At 40.7% G+C, this 20,718-nt stretch overlaps 1 protein-coding gene across 2 annotated transcripts in view; it reads right to left on the bottom strand.

Moving 5' to 3' along the window:
- CLIC5 (chloride intracellular channel 5) overlaps positions 1-20,718 on the bottom strand; it is a 77,794-nt gene that overhangs the window by 16,839 nt on the left and 40,237 nt on the right. For both annotated transcript variants that reach the window (XM_049819115.1, XM_049819116.1), the window contains exons 2-4: positions 13,308-13,417; positions 12,853-12,978; positions 11,396-11,502 (exon numbers count right to left, since the gene is read on the bottom strand). In XM_049819115.1, coding sequence (XP_049675072.1) covers positions 11,396-11,502; positions 12,853-12,978; positions 13,308-13,417 — 343 coding nt within the window. The remainder of the gene's footprint in view (positions 1-11,395; positions 11,503-12,852; positions 12,979-13,307; positions 13,418-20,718) is intronic.

Genomic DNA, 20,718 nt, shown 5'->3' with positions numbered 1-20,718 from the left:
GTTACCCAAAGCAACCTTAGGAACCCAGACACATCAAAAATCTATTGCTTCACTTATGGATAGGATTCAGCTTGCCTAACTTCAGCTATCTAAGTGTTAGGTAATTAGTCCAACCTACCTGTCCAAGTCTCCTTTACAGATAGCAGTGAAAGACAGGCACCTCTAAAGGAAGTTCCCCCCAGCTTTAGATCCATCTTTTCAGATAAATCAAACTGCCCTTTGGAAATGGATTTATGTCCTTCTCCACTGATCACAAAAGAAGCCCTTCCCCTCCCATTCTACACACCCTTGATCATGTGGATTGATCAATTAGAGCTTCGTCCCAAAAGTTTGGGATATTTTGACAGACCTGTCTCAAAAACTCCACAGAAGGTATGTCTCAGAGAGACTGAGACCTTGATTCCCCAGGTACTCTTTCCTAAAACACAGCACAATGATCCAAGGGTTAAGAGGTTACCTGGATTTAAGAGACCCGAGTCTCTTCTCAAGCTTTTCTACATGATCTTATATAAACGGTTTAAATTATCTGCCTTCCAACTTTCTATATACAAAATAAGGATAATAGTACTCTTCAGCCACAAACTTTACATTGGTAAAAGCAGTAATACATCAGCTGTAGACTTATGTTTCAGGTTAGAGGAGATAAACACTAAATATAACAAAAAGAAGAGGCATCTTCCTATTTTTGTGATACCATCTGTCCTACTCCCAGATTAAACCTAGAGAAACAGGTGGATTAATAATGTCTTTAATAAGAAAATTAAACACATATTTTTCAAGTATCTAGAAAGTTTGTTTTGACTTGTTTCTAGTTTTAGACTGAAAACTCAGGTTTCTTCCTTTCCTTATTTAGTTTTACAGTGGAGGCAAGAAATAAGTGTAATACTTGTAATGTTACCATGAAGAATGCAACTGGAGCACCTTCAAATGCTGGTTTTTAAGAAGAAAACCCAGGTGTTCAAATGACACCAAAAGAAGGGTTCATTTCCAAGTCTCTTAGGAGTCCAAGCGACCCTGAGGGCAGGAAGCAAGTGAATGTAAAACTACTGGCCTACAAGTGCCCCAGGAAGAACAGTACCTAACTTGCATTTCACAAATCATTGTAACTCTGTAGCAGCACATAAGTGACAAGCATCATTTCTAGAGCACGTCCCCAAGGGCCTAATCCTGACCTCTGCAATGCTAGTCTTGTGCAGGTGTCCCTAAACCAACTGCAGACAAGCAGCAGCTGATTTGCATCAGAAACCTGGGGGGGGGGGGGGGGGGGGGGTAGGGGGGGGGGGTGTGGAAATCAAGCCCTGCAGATTATAAACCCACATATTTATAGTACGAGATTATCACTCTGGTATCTTGATTTTTAAGATGCTGTGTGTTTACTCAGAGTGTAAAGTTTTGTTTTACTATCAAAGAGCAAAAAAGATGATTCTGGGAGTAACAAAGAAAAACTAACTACATGTTTGTGCATTAAAATAAGAGTAAAGTTAGCTTCTGGTAGAGACTGCAACTGGGCTTTAGCGACAGTGCTGTGGGGACCCCTTGTGTTCTAATATTTAAGCAAAGAAAGAAGATTGTTCATCTACAGGCTGTTGAAGGCACTTGCATCTTTAATGTCAATTTCGTTCAATCCCAGGCATGCAGAGGAATAAAGTCTGGTTTTGTTTACACCAGGGTAATCCCAGTTGCACTCCACTGATTTCAACTATGTTATTTAACTTCAGCAGTGGTGAAGACACAAGAGGGAAATGCAGCAGTGCCTAGCTAGCAGAACCTGAGGATGAAGTTTTAAAGCTTATTGAGTTCCCAAATTCCTCAGTTCACTTAGCAAATCTCAGTCTCAAATAGTTTTATTTTAATGTTTCCAGTATTTTCTGCCCTTTGTGTTCAAAAATTGTTGCTTAGATAAAAAAAACCCATGAGACGATGAGATTTACAAATGACTCGCATCTTAATTCTTTTCCATTGTTTCTCTGCTTTTGAGATTTTTTGTTTCAAGCTCCATGAAATGACTTAGGGATCATAGTGATTATGCCTCAGCTTAACCTCTCTGAAAGGAGCAAAAGCAATAAGAGTTACAATTATGTCTGGATGTATGAAAAATTTTCAAGTACTAGTAGGGAGGTCATATTCCCTCTGTTGCAACTGTACTGTTGCAACAAGTATTAAGAACATTTTTCCCAGTTCTGGTGTCCCCAGTTAAAAAAGGCCTTGTAAATTCCAGCAAGAGGTCAAAGGAGAACAATAATACAGCGCTCAAGGACTGGAAAACAAGCCTCAAACTGCAAGGTTTGAAGAGTCTGTTTGTTCAGCTAATCGGAGAGAAGGCTGAGAGGCCAACGTGCACAGATGCTCACCCGTGGACGAACACCTGGGAAGTGTGAGGGAGCTCTTCAGCCTTGCTGACAAAGGTGTGGAAAGGTCTAATGGTTGTAGGTTGGACAAATTCGGTTTCCAAGTTGCCAAAGCAATGAACTGTTCAAGGAACCAACAAGGAGAGAGGGAAGGTAGACATACTCATTGGGGTGTTTCTAATGAGACTAAGAAAAGGCAGACTTTAATCCAGTTCTGGCAGAAATAGGAGAAACTGCAATGGAGTCACATGGGAAGGTCATGGTAGTTTAAAATCCCTAATACCATCTTTTAGGTCTTGGAACAAGGACCGTGGTTGGCTGACTGTACCACCATCAGTGTCACAGAGAATTTGCTACACAACATTAAGACAATGACTGTAATTAAATCTCATGCTTCGAGACTTAAGATGCTTGCAAAGATCACAGTATCTTTTCTCCCAATATGAAATGAATCAGATGTGTTGTGGGGATTATCCATGCTAGAGACGGGATGGTTGGACCAATGCCTTGGAGCCACGCAGAAAGTCTTGCTGAGTAGATGCCTTCCTCACGTGTTCAGATACATCCAGATTCCAGGTTAAGGTCCAGGAAATATTTGTTTTACAGCTTTGACTGGCTGAAACACTGGGGATTCACCTTCCCCTGCGGTGCAGAATATGGACCAGCTATTGCCACCAGCTGGGCATCTCTCATCCCGTAAATTCCCCCTTAGAGGGGCATTGTGCACCAAAGGCACTTCAGTTTCTCCTATTCTCTGCTCTAATGGAAAACAACTTCTATGCTAAAGGCTGAAATACTAACAAGTTTGCTCAGTGGGCAAAACTGACTGGGATGTGATTTGCAGGAGATCATAGTAAATAATCCTTCTAGCGTCAAGCTCCATGAAATTCGGATATTTTTTTCTGCAATCATAAGAATCAAGATATTTGGACAAGAATCACGTCTCCAATTCCCACTTAGTCACCTTATTCCCAGCACTGTTTTCAAGCTAAATGTCAACTATTTAGGATCTGATCTAATAAAGAAAATTAGCAACATTGATTTTCATTTATGTCTCATTCTTCTCTTCCCTGTTATTTGATGAAGAACATTTGCATGCATAAAACAAAAAATCTGTTTTGGGAAAAACAGATTCTGGGCCAATCCTTCTCCCTTTGAAGTCATCAACAGTTTTGCAAACTGACTTCCAGGAGCCAGGCACTGGGCTCTCTGTCATGTGATAGCTTGCTCTAGAATTCCTAAATATAAGCCTGTGAACAATCCTCTCAGGACAATAAGACCAGTTGGGTGCTTAAATCTGTACATTTGCTTATTTAAGATTTGGACACTTTACTAAGGCCATAACTTCATCTAAGTCCTTGCTGTGGGGAACATACTTCAGATGCACCAAGTATATTGCAATGAGGGGAGTTACCCACCAGTGCGAAACCATAGAGCAATGAAGTTAAAACTCAATTCTAAATAATAATGTAATTTAGGCCTCCCATTCCAGCAGCGAGGCGCTTAATTCCTCCCAGGACTGCTGCCGCCAGATTGCTCTAATCCACTTCCAGCTGTGCTACTGCTCCTGTGTGCGAGCATGGAAGCTCGGCTGGGAAACAGAACAAAGCATCCCAGTAAAGCCAGCAGCACTTGGAGGAATATTCAAACACACAGGGGAAATAATTCCCTCTTAAAGAAGAGCATCTGCCAACTAGTTCCCATTGCAAGTATTTTAGTCTAGGCCTGGCCTGTGCATATAAGCCCTGATTCAGCAAAGGCTTGAGAACATGCCTTAATTTGAGCATATCATTAACCTCGTTGACTTCAGTATATATGGTCAACTGTTTTTCAGGGTTTTGCATGTTCTGTGTCTTAAACTTATATAAATATATATATATTCTTTCATTTTTTCTCTCCCTCTCTATGATATGCTATGGCTTCAAAGCTACTTCAGCACAGTTGTGTCAGAAAATTATGTCTGCTAATGCATTAATTGTAAATATTTACTGTTCCTGGAATGGCTGCATCTAACACTGCTAATCAGTCATACCAAGTCCCTGCCTTGGAGGGCTTGCAGTCTGATCACCTCCGGACTTACACAGAGTTTTAGTTTTGTATTGTTTTCCAATAGTATTTTTCACATTTCCATCAGGAAATCTTCATACCTTAATTAGCAAGGTCTTAGAAGAAGGAAAGAAACCTAAATGATGGGAAGGTTCAGAAACATTCCCTAGTAAGGTACATATTTCTGAGATTAAGATGATGGTTTGTCATAATTTTAGAGAACTGGAAAGCTCTTCCTTCCAATGGCATAAAATTTCAGTTCTTAGTTTTGGCAGGTCAAAAGATATAGGTCCTTAAAGCTGTCACTGGTACCAGACAGAATATTGATGGCTCCGGGCCTCCAGCCAGCATGATTTTGAGGAGAACTTTCGAAAAGTTATTTCTCAAGCAAACTTATTTTGCACACTGCTGTTTCTGAGCATTTTAGAATCAGTCTTTGATTACCGGGCAGAAAGCAGATAAAGCAATTTAGGACGGATGATAAACGCAACTTGCGGCACTACTTAGCAAGTTAGCACACAGCTATCACCACTGTTTTAGTGGTCTTTATATGTGTGTTTTTATAAAGAGACAGAGTGGAGAACAGTTTTATTAACATATCATGAGTGAGTTATATGGGTCATCCCAAATGAATGGCAATAAAAGCTTTATATCACACTCACCAACATGTATTTGGTACTTTATGTGCCACAAATGTTGCAGAAAAGCTATTTTACATATGTTTTAAAGACTAGGTATTTTTTATATTAGGCCTGGTTTTGTAAAGCTGCCAGGCACTTTAGCTACTGCAAGCCCAACAGTATTCAGCTCAGAGGGAGCCATAAAAACTTGTTTAAAATGTTCTGAAATAAGTTTTTTGTGCTTCAAAATGCCAAAGTTAAAGAACTGTCATCCTGATATGTTCCATCACAAAGCAAGTCCTTTTCTCTAAAACTATTTTAAAAGCTATTTCTAGTCCTTCCTGGTTGCATGGCAGAGAAAATTTAGTATCGTCATAGCATAGGACAAGTTGTGACTCGTGCTGGGCCTTGGACAGGTGTGGGTTTTTGTAGTGGAAAAGGGAAATTCTGCTACTGAAGAAGGAAAAATTTTAGTTGCAAGTTGATACACAGACATCACACACACATACATACGTATATTTATACCTATATATTTATATGGCACCTTGAAAACCTGTGCAAAAAGCATAAAGCACTAATGGCGGTCCTGGATTAGAGCCTGCTCCAAGATCCCTGTCAGAGGAAACTCCCCATCGACACAAGGACATTCAAACAGCTTTTAAAACTTGCTCTGTTAAAGTCAAGAGGAGCTTTGCCAGGAACTTTGCTGAGCACAGGGTGAAGCCTTTAGGCACAAAATAGGCCAGAAGGATCAAAGACTCAGGACAAGCTGTATCACGTTTACACTTATAATCTGACCCCTTTGGATGTGAGAAGCCAGACTGGAAGAGAAGTGGCCCCGAGCCCTTCCCCACCAAGCACCGAGATGCTTTGGGAACGCATGTTTTGCTCTCCTACACCGACCTGCTGCTGGAGACCAGACCAGACCACGCTGGTCAGGACGACACGGGCTGGCCCACAACATCAAGAAGCTCCTGCCCCAGCTACGTCCATCAGCTCAGGTGCCACAAAGGGTCTGCAGCACAGAGCTGTTATTACTGTAAATATTCCAGGTAGGTTTCTGGCGTGAACTGATTTTCTGCTTGTTTAAGGAGGCACGCGATGGTTTCTAGAAAGGATCAGAGCACACCATTCAGCCTGTGCACATACCTATACCGTGGGTCTGACTCTCTTCTTAGCAGGAGCAACTCCACAGCATAAAACTGATGTATGCCTGTTTTAATTCCAGCCCTCTGTGTGTGTGTGTGTGCATATCTACTGTATACATACGTACGCAGCGCACGAAGAGAGACATTTCCCACCTCACACACTTAACCACAAAGTGTGATGTAGCTACTGAAAGAGGTGAATGGCATTTAATCACATGTAAGTTAATGATTTAAATGCGCTTTTATTTTTGGCCTCTTGATGTAAATCCAAACCAGACAAGCGGAGTCCTCTGGTCAGACGGCTGGAAATTCCTCTGCATGAAATCATGTTGGTGGTCTCCCGGCTCAGTGCCTTCTGAAGAGCCGTACAGTGAAATATCCTTCCGTACCACTAATGAATGCGCCCACCCACACTGGAGCTGGTGCCCCCCTAAGAACTCAATTCAAGAACAACTTTTTAAACTCATAAATGAAATCAAAGGGCTCATTCTATGAGCCAAAGAACTTACAATTTTAGGCGGGACAGTTAATGGGTGGTTACTATAAGTTGTCCCCTTGGTTTGCAGTATACAGTCTCGCAAGAAAAAATAACAAGCAGGATACCGAATATGTACACAGCATTCCAATTAATTAAATTTCATCCTCCTGCAATGAATACATAAATTGTTGCTACCCTGGCTACTGTACAGAGCTTGAGTGACTTGCTCAGCATCAACCAAAGGAACCAAAGTAAACTCACAAGATCTCGGTTTACTTTCCTGTGCTCAGACAAGATCTCCTTCTAGCTATTAAACAATCACTAAGCAACCAAAACCTCTCAAATTGGCCATGAAAACTTGAGCTAGAGCATCCAGGGAATAATTTTTAAGACTACTGCCACTAAACTCTCCCAAAGACTCCTCTTCTTGTGTGAACAAGCACTTGCCATTTCAAGAGCAAGCGGTGAAGCCCGGCGGCAATGGCCGGAGAACCGAAGAACCCAGTTGTGCTACCGAAGGGAGGCGCGGATCTAATCCCACGATGAGATGACGACTCCTTCAGAGAGGCCTGTTATAAAATTATCGAGTGACACGGGGGGTGGAAGGAATCAAGCCCGTTGTAATTGAACTGACTTGAAATAATAAATGCACACACTTTCTTTAAACACAGCTTGCCACATCCTGAGAATCTGGAATCAATTCCTTCCCTTTCAAGACGCTTAAAAGTGGTGGGACTTTGATATGGCATGAGCATGTTTGCTTCTGGGCTTACAGCCCTCGCCAGCCCATTCCAAACCTTTCAACGTTTTTATATTATAAGACAGAAAAGTTAGGAAAACAAAGACAGAAAAAAAGAATCAGAAATTCAGGGAACTATTAAATCAGGGCAGCCTAGCTGCCAAATACCTTTGGTAAGTAAATGAATCATGATCAATAACATATTGCCATACAGACTTACAGGAGAAGGTTATCACCTGTTTCTGTGCCAGGCATGAAACATAACGGTGTGTGGCTAATGAAGTACTGCATGAATCCAGAAAAAAAGTACTATTTTTCTCTGTAACGTTAAAGCATTTTACTTCAAAGTAATTTTAACTCATCCAGAAAAAACATGATTTTTTCCATGAAAACTTTGTCAAAATCGATAGGTTACTATGAAACACTTCGCTTTTGACGATGTTGCATTTGCAAGAGGAAACTGTCTTGATAGAAGGAAACCTGTTTTGTTATGGGGGTGTTTCAGCCCCGATTGTAAAGCTGCTTGCTTTATATATTCACATATTTGCCAGCAGAGGGTATCACAATCTTAGAAACAAACAGACATATGTATCATCGTGTCTATTCATTTACATGCAAAATTCAGACGCATACTAAACCAAGAAATTACAAATCTCATTTTCTTCAGTAACTTTTCCACTATTGGGGGAAAAAAAAAAAAAAAATCCTTCAGCTACTTAAAGGCTACAGACTCTGTTGTCAGTGCCATCTCACCACCTCTCTCATGATAGGAAACATTGCAATGACATAGCCAAGTGATGGCACCACTTGGAAGTCTGAAATTGTTGCATGACCCTGGCTGTAAACCCTTCTGGGAGGAACACCAGCTCTGGCTTATCTTTGGTGTGCATTAGGTTCTCGTTAATTCTCACATCCAGTATCCTCATACTGCATAAATCTCATTAATTACTCCAACCACTTCATGGCACTTTTCTGCAAAAATGTAATAGCCACAGGCTGTAGTGAGAGCTCATGTTACGTAGACCGCATGATCTCTGCTAAACCACTATGCTACGAAGAATAATCATATATAATCACACCTAACCCACACTTCTCACAGCTAGAGATAGGCTGATGCTACAAATTCCCAGTCTGATATCCCACGCACTAATGAATTCGCCTCCCTGACTCCCAAGTTAAGAGAACATAATTTAAACAACGTGATGTTTGGTGCTTTAGCTTACTTGGTATTCAGCACTCCCCTATTCCCAACTAAAATAAATTACAATTATTTTTTATGTAACAGTCTGGGTTCTCCGTTCTATTTTGGGTTTATTAACAAGTTTTTTTCTATTTGTGTATTTTGATCATGTGCAACTGATGTCCTGGTCACTGGTGTGGCTTTCCAGATTAACCCAAGCACTTGAGTCAGCTGGAGCTAGGAGCAGGTATAGAGGATGACTATGAGACATGTATTACCTTTACCTGAGAGCTGGGATGTATAGGAACCATTTAAGATAACCACAAGCAGAAATCTGTGTTCTCATATGCTCATATGGAGACAGGGAAAGGGACATTCTCCTAAGTATATAAATTTTAAGTTTATAAAATGCTTTTTATTATTACAGAACTATACACAACTACTGCTGCTGTTACACAGGAAAACCAGTGCATCAGAACCTGCTGCAAATGACACGTACCAGATCAGGGCTAGAGCCCCAGATCCCTTTTTGATTGGTGTTGCAATTTAAAAAAATACTAAACAAAAAGAAATAGGTTCATTAGGAAATACGCATACAGTGGTGCTGTCCTTTATGCACATAGTCTTTTCACTGCTCAAGAAATCTAACACAACTACTTTTTAACTAACTGATTATCTGCCATCCAAATCAGCCTTCAGAATAACTGCTGCAGGTTCAGATGAGCTGGATAGAGAAGTGTGTAAAATGTCCCTGGGATAAGGGAAAAGCTGTTCATGCTTAGCCCTTGAAAGCTGAAAGTCAACTACTCTGCTGAAATTGAGGTCTACTTCCCGCGCTGCATAAGTCCGCACTGATAGTCCCAAGAACTCTGAGGTCCTCAGGTACTTTACTCCATTGTTAGAAAGAACATATAGGTACTACTTATACTCTGCTCATCTCGGCTTTATTCTCCTTGCACTGCAGCACTCCAGCTGTAGAAGATTAAGCCAGAAACTTTTCTTCAAAGAGGAGAGTTGAGTATCAGTATGTTCAGAGATTGCAGTGTGTCTGGATATCACAAGAGCATGAACCAGCTAACAAAATGGAGTGAGGATGTTTGCAGGGAACAAATATTATTGCTCTCCTGCAGGTTAACGTATCCTTCCTCTATAACCTCGGTGCGCTTAATTGCCATTGGGAAGCATTTTCCTTTTATTTTCAAGAGTACCTAAACCAAGACCTTGTTATGCAGAACTAAGGAAAACTTCCATTAATCACACTGAAGCTAGTAAAAACGTGGAGGCCCGATCATGAGGGTTAGATTCCTTATCTCACAGTGGCGGATATCCGACCTTGAATTCCAGCTCTGGTTATGGCCAGATGCAGATGCCTCTAGGACAGCCATTTATTACTGGCTGGAGCTGCCAGCCCTTATGAGTCCAGGGATTTGCATATTGCAGAGTCACTGAGAAGCAACACGCTGGGATGTGGACAGATACCCGTGGCTGTTTTAGAATGCGAGGGGCAGCACAGCTGAATTTAAGATTTACAGTTGCGGAACAGACCATAAAAATTCCTTGTAAATGGCCAAGATATTTTATTTTCACCGTAACATCTATTTAGTGTAACTCTTAATTTATCTTCCTTTTACAACTTCCTACAGAGGTTAGCTGAGCATCCCATTAGCATTGGACAAAAAAAATAACTTTTTAGCATCTCTGAGAAGTGAAGCACTGTAATTATTTCCTTCTGTTAACAACACAAAAATATTAAGGAGCAGATTGTTATCTGACATAAATCATCATTTACCCATTTTCATCTCATGGGTCAGCCCCAGGCAATGAAATATAATCACACAGATGAAATCTGTGGCAGAGCTGGAACCTGAAAAAATCTAATTTCTCTCTGAATGATATAATAGGAGCACATGGTGTTTAACGTGCCTTAGGTCTCTGTCTGTGAAACTCGTAATATAAGGCAAGATGTACACCAGTGAGTGACTGCAAATATTCTACTAAATCATCTCAAGGGATATGGCAGTGTAAATCCAGTAGCTTTCATGGAGCAACAGGAGCTTAGACTAGCTGAAGTCTTGCCTCTCTGAGGAGAAAGGAATGTGAAGAAGAAAAGCAATTTCATTACGAAGACAGTGTAGGATGCATGTAAATATGCATGGCATCCAACTTTGGGGGGTGGGTATTTCTTTTGACACACAAGCATGTGAGGGAAAGGCTGGAGCTTACAGACTGCAATTACATTTCTTAAAGTCACTTCTTTCATTTAATTACTTTATGTTTAATGTCTTGATATAACTCAGTTTATATGAGCAAATTCGCTATAACAGCATAACATAATCATGAGATAAGCGGGCCAAGAGTCTGATGACCACATCTAACAAATTACGAAGGGTCAGGGCATAAGTTGCTCTCACCCAGTCATCCACTGCTACATTTTTAGTACAACATGGTTTTGGGTCCAGTCAACACACAGTCCTCTAAGCAGTGCCTGGGCAGAGCAGAGAAGGTAGCACGGGCCACCAGCCACTTCTAGTAAGCAGTATGGGATCCTGTTCTGGAGAGGAAGCTGGGCTGTACGGACAGGAGCCATGTCCTGACAGTTGGTAAAGGGGCTACTAAACACTCTGTGGCCTGTTTTACTAGTATACTAGTATAGTTGTAGTTAATTCAACTGTAGACATGTGAACTGAGTCCACTGAACCAACCATCTCAAACTGATCAGCAACAGTACCTGATGTCATATGAACAGAGTTTAAAATAAAATGATGGGAGAATAGCAAAATTATTCCACTTCTAAGCACACAAACTCCCTAGCACATTTGGTAACGATCCTACTCACCAGCATTGTCCTGCTGCTTGGTATTTTTGATGTATGCGGAAAATTTGGAAAAGATATCAATTCCAGCAGTGTTTGATTCCCGGTGCTTAGCAGCCAGCTTGGGGTACCTGAAAAGGGAGAAGCAGTGTGGAGAGTAACATCTTGTTACCAGCAACATAGTGATGATTACAAATACAATTTACAAGAACAAAGAAAAAAGCCCTGTACAAGGAACTGCAATTAACGCTGTCATTTATCTCAAAACAACAGCTTGGCAAGTCCTTCTTAATAATAGCTGTGTCCGTCACGGCAGGCGTTTGGATACTTACACAGGGATGGATTCATGACAGAGGTAATGCACTGGTGCTTTATGTTACCATGATCCAAGATACAGTGGCCTTAAATCAGAAGGAAGCATAGCTTTCCAGAAAGGTGCAGGGGAGTTTGGCAGCCAGCTCGCTCTATTATGAATGGCAGTCGTGTCTAATTCCCTACACTGAAAATGTACTCCAGGATGTAATAGCAAGGCATGTTCGTATTACCCAGGTGAAGGAACATAAAGTTTTCAGTCTCTGAATTGTTTTTTATAGACATCTGGTGTAAAAGAATATATCGATTTGAAAGACCAACACAAACTAACGACTCCTACTGACTTCAGTGGTCTTGGACCAGAGTATAGAAAATTTAAATATCTGATCTCTTGCCTCAGGACTGGCCTATAGCTGCTGATTCACTTGGAGGTAAAACACTCCATAAGGAACCACGCCAATTTTCATTGATTCATAGATTTTAAGGTCCAAATCACAAGCCAACAATTTTTTTTTCCCCCATTATCCTTGTATTAAGTCCAAAATGTTTGACTAACTAAGGCATATCTGGTAAATCTAAACCTTTCCTTGGTAGCTTGTTCCAATGGTTAATCATTCATACTCAAAAAATCTGTGCCTTATTTCTGATCTGAATTAGTTTGGTTATAACTTCCAGTCATGGGCTCTTGTCATTTCTTGACTAGAATAATGAGCACTTTTCTGCCTCCAGAGCCTCTCATACTCTGTAATCAGTTCCCCTTCCAACCTTTCTAATACACCACACAGCTCAGAAACCTCCAGTTTTTCGCTGTAAAATGCTTTTCCTGGCACAGATATTTTGTGTGGCAATTCTCGGCATCTATTCCAAGTTATTTTTAGCTTTGTAAAATGTGGACACCAGACCCCTACAAAATTTTTCTAGAATTGGTCTCCTTAATTCTGCATACAAGGGCATCCTGAAATGTGTACAGAGAAAACATTCTGCAGTTATTAGTCATACAAGTAACCTTCACACATGGAAGTCATCTCACTGAAGCCAGCAAGTTTCATAAATAAATATTACTCCTGTAAGTAAAGATTGTAGGAGGGAATGCTTTTTAGGAACTTCTCTTAGGACATCTTTCATTCCTAGGAAATGGAATATTGACTGAAAAAATCCCAAGTTCTTACTTTGGAGGTGCAAGAGTCTCTTCCAAGAATTCCTCAATCTTGTTAACATCTGTCTTGACTTCTCCATTAAAAGTCAAGAAAGGTGGGTGGGTCCCAGGAGCCAGATTGTGTAGGTCAGCTGGCTTTCTGCAGAGAGAGAAAAAGTAATGAAATTGCTAATCTTTATGGTCAGGTAGTTTCACAGATATTTATAGTTCCTACAAAATCAGTTTGCCCTTCTTTTTTTTTCTGTAGTTTGTGGTTAGAAGACTTTGAAACTACCCCAAGTACCCTGTTTAATATAAAAACATTCCACAAGTGAAAAAAAAAGAAAACCAAACCTGAATCCCAACTATTTTGTTGTGCACCACAGACTTTCTAGGCTAGATACAAATCTGATTGAACTTGGTTGGGCCTTTCAGTAGGGCAAACACTGGATCATATAACTATTTTCAATTAAACGGAACAATTTTTACCTTTTCAGGTCAACAGTGGTGACGTTGAACACAACTCCTTTGAGCCACAGGATCATGAAGAGACGCTGGGAGAATGGGCAGTTCCCAATGCTTTCTCCATCTATACCAGCCTGAGGGATGGAAAGAGAGGAAAAATAGATTTCAGACTTGTTAGTCACTTACCTCCCTCAAGATGGAAAATTGGATGTTGAAAGAAAAATAACCAGTTTAAAAATAACCAGCAGTGCCGGTCATTTAATATAGTTTATCATCAACACAAGAATGGAGTTACTCCAGGATTCAGCCTTCATCAGGAGCCTGAGAAAGCAAACTGGTGCCTCTCCTGAGGGCAGCTCTGGGTAAAGGAGGTGTGTCCCTTGCTGATGGCAGGCAACATCCAGGGGATTGTATATTCTTTCAATTATTTTCATCCCTACAGGACTGCTTGCTTCATGGACATGCTAGAAAACTCAGGACAGGTTTTCTGCTCTATTTAAGTCTGTGGAGTGCAGCTTATATCAGCTCAAGATCTGCTTCACTGTTTTACTATCCAAAATATGGATTTCAGATCTAGATTTAAACCCAAGCACTCCAGGCATTCACTCATTCATGTTCACATCCACTAAAGCAACAGCCTCTGACACAAATGACCAGATCCAGACAGAAATCTCCATCTGAATCCTTCCAAGGTTCAACGCAGGTTTCAGCCACTGCATTCAGTCTGTTCCTATCTCTAGTACCTAATGAGTTGCCTACAAACCACTACAAAACAATAAAAAACTGCTAGTGTTAGCATTGAGGAAACAGCCTATTTTTTCCTCTAAAAATTTATGGTCCTTAGCCATGCAAATTCTGACTTTGAGCCATGGAGGGATACAAATAACACTAGCTGAACTGAGCCAAAGCTGTGTCCAAGGACAACATCCTTCTGCAATAATTATGCTTGTGGCCAAAGCTTTCAGGACGATAATGGTTTTGATAGATTTCCATTTTAATTTGTGGTACCATTGTGTTTAAAAGATTCTTATAATCCTGGTGAAGCAACCAACCTTCCGCTGTTGACCCACATGGGTTGCATAACTGTATTTTAAGCACACAGTGTGTGACCGAAAATGGCTGATGAAAGAGCTAAGCAAATACATGACCTTTTCATTTGGAGAAAATATTACATTACTCTGTTTTCTCTCATAAACTTGATCTTATTAATATTCAAGATGTGAGGTAGCATTTATCTGTCTTAACGAAGGAATCACTTCTAATCATCGCAGTTCCATGAAGCATTCACAGCACAACTAGAAACATTTTGAGACATGTCCAGTTGCTACAAACTCAGGCCTTGCATGTGAGATGTTTAGCTGAGAGATTTTCTGGTAAGCGTCGTGAATCTTTCTCATGTATTGAATGCAGCTTTTGATGATTCTGGGTTTATGAACAAATTCCACAATTCCTATCCACCAAAACATGGAGGGAGTGTGGATTCAAGGCTTGGAGATACCCGTCGTAAAGTTTAGGGCTATGTAAAGAGTTTTTCTATGGGTCCAGATTTTGTTTCAAACACTCAGACTTCAGAGGTATTTGGATATGGGGGTACAGTTTGTCTGAAGTTACGGATCAGCAATATGCCTGGCACATGGCGTATGCAAGAATCAGCAAACAATGTGGGTGAAAGAGTGGTATGGCATGAGGATGAGCAAGAGAAAATGCATTTTCCCATCTGCCTGAGGTGTGAGTAGCCTAGTTCTGAAAAGTTTTATTTCTTAAATAGTTAGCTCTGTTCCACAAATTTCATGGCAAAACAACAACAATGTTGCCATGGGAATACCAGGCACCACTGTATTAAATGCAATAATTACTGCAAAGTGACATTCGTTGATTTGGCTTTGGCTTGTTAAACCATTGCCAAGAACGTTTAACTTCTTACCCTTCCTGAAAAGAGTCAAGTGCTATAGAAGAAAACAGAGATACGACACCAAATTTCCCCTTGGCTTTTCACCATCTCAGTCATAATCATATCCTTCATAATGGAGTTGGCTAACTGAGTCTACACACAATATATTACAAACCTAAAATTTGAAGAAAAACAGATTGACTGAATTAGAGGGCAAAAGAGTGCAGACAGAAGGGCTGATTCTCATCCTACCTTCTCTGCATTTACTTTGGCTTATAAATTCATTGAGTCTGATTCACTCTTCACCTGACTCCCTTCAAAGTGAGTGTAAACCCCTGGCTTGCCAAGTCCTGCAAACACCTTGCGAGCAAAGGGGTCTTGCCTCACGATAACATGCAAAGCTCCAGCCCTCCTACAGATCTCCATCCTGCATGGAGGCAATCTCCCGCCTGTCCTCAGCACCCACTTCTTGCGCTGCAAGTAACAATTTCATCTTTTTCAGGAGAAAAAGTCAGGGAGACCATTTCCCTGCTCTCCTCAATTCTATATTCTCATACAAAGCTTAAGAGTTACCCAGATCTGCATCTTTTTACAGGTTCTCTGTCCTGCAAGGCAATGGTGAAAAGTTCTCTCAAGACCAGAGAGGACTAAAGCGGGGACAGAGCAGCTGAATGGTAAGGAAGAAACAGAAGTGATGAGTTGTATGAGGCTAAGCAAGACAGAAGTCACTGGGGACAGGAGAAAGATGTGAAGTCTGGAATAAACGAGATTCACTTGGAGATCAAAAATAAAATTGTGTAGGTCAAACGAGGCCTCCAGCAGCCCCAAATGGTCAAAATATCTTCCCAACACTTTCAAAAGAGTGGGAAACATTAATTGCTAGAGACACATTGGGAATAGACAGAGGAAATTCCAGAAACAAAAGATAAACTAAAGAAAAAGTACGGTATGATCTCTGTTCAAAGCTCCTGGATCTGGAAGCCAGGCTCATGATTTGGGTGGAGTCTGACTCATGGGTTTTGATCTCATGTGACTGGCCATAACTGAAAACGCTACCACAAATCACAAGGCAAATTGGTGACAGAGGAGGGAACAGAAACAAAATCTCCCCAGCAACACAATTTATCCATTAAATTCAGCTCTTTTTCTGCAGAAATTATAGGCAAGGCTCTGTCGGTTTTGTGAATCTTTTCTCATTGCTTCTAACAGCAGTCAGTAATTCAATGTTCAGCACTCAGAAAGAGCAAAACCTTAGTAGGTAATAACTTCAAAGGCTTATCAGAGCGTCTTGAGATCCCTTGTGAAGTCTATTAACTACCAGGAGGAGATGAAGAAGAATAGAGAACTTCCCAGGCTTAGTCACTCTTAGTTTCAAAGAGAAACAGCTTGCTTAAAGCACCCCAGTAGTGTCTAAATACAAGCCTATTATATATCTGTTCAAGGTTAAGAGCTCAGAAATGCAGGAATTAAATAATACCTTCATCAAGATCAAGAACTCAAACAGTGGATGGAAAGAAAAGAACAAATAATTGACAAGCTAGAGAAACACCATTTATCCCTGCTGTTATTCACAAATGAGCACAAAAGCTTTCTCACATAGCCTCCCTGAAGCACAGCAAAGTGATCAAGCAGTTATACAAAAAAGAGCAAGTTGATGATATATGCACTCTCCCTGCCAGTAACACCAGGTATTTCTGATTTAATCATTGCAACTAGGGATAGACTTGAGGCTTTGTGGGCACTAGGATCAAGGAAATAGAGTTTCTAAAGTCCGCTGTAAGTCCCAAAGCTGTGAAAGGGTTTCAGACCTTCCCTCCCCCTATGGAGAAGAACCTCACCTGAAAAGGCAAATTCCCAGAGTGACTGTGGAAGAGTAAAACAGATTCGAGGATTTGCTGGGTGATACTCTTTGGCCAATGCTCATCCCACTGAAATTTAATTGAGATGCTTAAGGGAAGGTCTCCTGTGCGGGCAAGGCCAAGATGCACATCCAAAAGATTAATCTGGCCACCTTTCACTTTGAATCCAACAAGTGACTGAATTTAGGTGGAATGAATGCAGACCCCAGCAACAGAAAAGCCTGGAATTTATGGAGGCAGAATTTCTACAGAATTATTTTGGTCCATCTTGGAAACATCACTTGCTGCTCCCATTGCTTCACACAAGCTTACTTTTATTAGTTTACCTACTAAAAAAAATAGGCTTTTCTACTTAATCTCCCTCTGTTTAGGTACTTCACACCAACTGATGAAAGGTCCTGCCCTGGAACTCAGTATAATCACATCAGGAAAATCTCACCGTCATACCAGCTGCTTGCCTCTATCCAAGTAATGGCAAGAATGAACAAGATGTTCTTTATTATTTATAAGGTGCTCCTCCTTAAATACTTCAGCTATTTTTACTAAATTAATTAAAACTTAAAGATATATATGTGCACAAGTGGGGGATGTACAGACACATTACCGAGGAATAAAATTAAGGAGGTTTGGGGGGAGGGAGGGGAGAAAAAAAGTCTCAGTGATTTTATGAGCTTGTGCCAAGTATTTTTGTAAAGTAGCGGTAGTATCGAGAGCCTGCAACAACTGAACAGCACAGCTGAATGACGTGAACAGAGAGCTCTTCTCAAGTTCAAGCTAATACTTTGCTATAAATGAAATAACTGAAATTAACTTCCTCACTTGTTCCAAAAATACTCTAACTGGTACATGCATAGTGACTGCAATGCACACAGACAACTATATATTATTTTAACTAACCTTAAGTGGGGAAAAAAAAGCAAGTTTCATTTCCAGTTATTCCCAAATATAGCAGCTTTAATGAAATATACTGTCATTAATAATGACTAAGCATCTAGCTTAAAAATGGCAGTGCTGGAAAGAGTTGCATATCGGAAAGCACTGTGTTTTTTCCAGTAAAATAATGTATTTGGTTTTACCTATTTTCTTTCTTCTTTCATTTTTCATTGCATTGAGGCCACTCTGCACAGTGGACCAGTGCTCTCTTAGACTCTGGGGTAAAGTAGGGAGATATTTTTGATGACACTAAAACACATTTCTTTTTCAAAAGGATTTTAACAAGTTAGCAAAAGCAGGCAGGCTAATTCACCTCAATGTTTCCCAGTAAGGATTAAGGAGGGATTTGATTTCATCATCCCTACAATCAAAATCTAGACTCACATTACACATGGTTACACCCTCCGTTTTAAAATTGGGAAAGCGCCTGCCTTTTGACACTTACTCTTCTTACGCTCAGAACCCAAAGGGGAAGTGAAAATCCTATTCGAAATGCAGAGCAGGCCAGGAAATATCCTATTTATTGTGCCATTAAAAAAAAAAAAAAAATCTGTCTTAGTAATTATACCACACACACAATAGCACAAATCTCCATTGTAGGGAAAAATCATTGGCTGCAACATGAGATCAGACATGCCAAGGTATTGCTTTAGTAAGGATCATTTTTTTCCAGTTTCTCGTCTCTTTTCTTTCACAACTTCTCGTCCAAATGTAAAAGCCAGTAAGGTATTTGGAGTGCCACCAACAGAGACGCAAGCTAAGAAGTGTATATTCATAGAGCAGCACTGGTTGGTCTCAACTAAGAAGTAAATCTTGTAGCACAAGTCCTGTGTATCACAGGGCATTCTTGTTGACTGTGGCTCCGGTTCAGGAAAGCATTTAAGCATGTGCTGAAATACATCCCAATTCAGAGGAAGTATATGCTTGACTTTAAGCATGTTCTTAAGTCCTGATGATTTCAATGGGACTTAAGCACATACTTAAGTACTTTCCTGAATGGGGGCCTACAACAACAATAATGAATTTGCTGTGCAGCATTTTAACTTCATTGGACTTTTTCCTAGATTTCATTTTGCTAGGAGAAACTCTGAGCAGCAGCCTTCCAAGGGAGGGCAAGATAGAGCAGAAATATATCCCTAAGCACACGCACATGGAAATGGACCATGTGCATATATGTCAAATAAAAATAGAGCATTTGCTAGAAAGACTGTCAGGGTAGTAACAAACACCAAAAAAAAAAAGGAAGTGGTGAAATTTGTTAGCCAGCTCCCCAAAAGCCAGCCAAAATGTTGTCCAAGTTTGGCATACATACAGACATATATTATAGATGCACATAAGCTTAACTTGGTCTGCACTGCTGGCCAATTTGAAGGGAGCTGGCTTGTTACACTTGGTTCAAACTGGCTGAGCAGCACGTCAGTAGAGTTGAGGATCTCCAAGGAACTGCTGTTGCACTTCTCAGATCTCTGCAGTTTTGGGAGAGATGCATTTGTACTCTTGAGACATTCAGGATTTTCAGGAGATGGAATTGCGGGTTGGAGATCGCGTGGGTATCAGTAGTTAAGACATGACAAATATGTTCTTTAGGTTTGGTAAATCATTATTTTACAACTTTTTACATTCACATGAATGGCAGCACGGGCAGGAAGGCATCAGTCATATAGGTCAGCTTCTTCCTAGGGATCCTTTCATGATGGCTTAGAACGTTCACAGTTAAAGATCGGTTGACTCAAGCTGGTCCATGTGCCTGGTGCAGAGCAGATTCCTCTGCCACATCAGCTGACGTCCTGGTAGCAGAACAGCCGTATGCACAGTGATCAACCCGCACAAGTAAGTCTCCGTTTTCCTCAAGGGCTTTGTTAAAGCCACTGGCCACTGCATATGTTCTGCATGAAATACGTTTTGCTTTGAAATGTACCTTGCGATGCCTGAGAACTCCAATAAGTCACGCGCAGTTTGGATTTAGAAAACTACAGACTAGAAGCAGGTAAATAGTCTTATCACGTGAAAACGATTCATGGTGTTCCATCACCTCTTCTGCTTTCTTTAAAGAACTAAAGGTATATAACTTGACAAATATCAACAGAGTAGAAAAGCACAGACTGGTCCAACACCCTAGACCAAGAAATGATTTTGTTCTCATTTATATTTGCAGATCCCCTACTACGCCTGGAGTCCTGGTCTTTGGCTACCCCCCGCAGTCCAGCCAGAGGATGGGCAGGGTGCTGGGACCATGTAAAGCCACAAGAGCACGGGGTCGCAGCGTGCAGCTCAGACTGGACTCACAGGGCTCCTGGCTGCCCAGCCACGCACCCACCAGCCAAAATTTCCTTTCAAAATTACTGACACTATTTCAGTTTCCCTCCTCGCAGAAAACCCACAGGTTCTGTTCAATAATGCCGGAAAAGTTTTTTAGACTTAGAGCAATTTAGAGCAAAATCTTGAAATTCTTCAAAACCCCAAATTATCATTCTCATCACAGCTCTCATTAGCACATTATGCACAAAGTTCTTGTGCTTTTGGACATCGTGGACTGGAAATATATATTTCTTTCTTGGCTTGACAGACAAATAGCAATCAACACTTACACTTCTTCCTGAGCCTTTTCCAACCTAATAAAGCAACTGTGCTCCCATCACTCACCAGTATCATGGCACAGGATTCTGTGTACCCACATTACCCACTGGATGTAACCACAGAGAATAGCTTTTTAAAGCTTTGCTTTTGGGGGACTCGTCAATAATTAATTGCG

Source organism: Accipiter gentilis, chromosome 16 (assembly GCF_929443795.1).
Source record: "Accipiter gentilis chromosome 16, bAccGen1.1, whole genome shotgun sequence".
Lineage (NCBI taxonomy): Eukaryota > Metazoa > Chordata > Aves > Accipitriformes > Accipitridae > Astur > Astur gentilis.
Note: the sequence above shows the minus strand (reverse complement) of the source record. Positions and strands in the feature narration are given on the sequence as shown.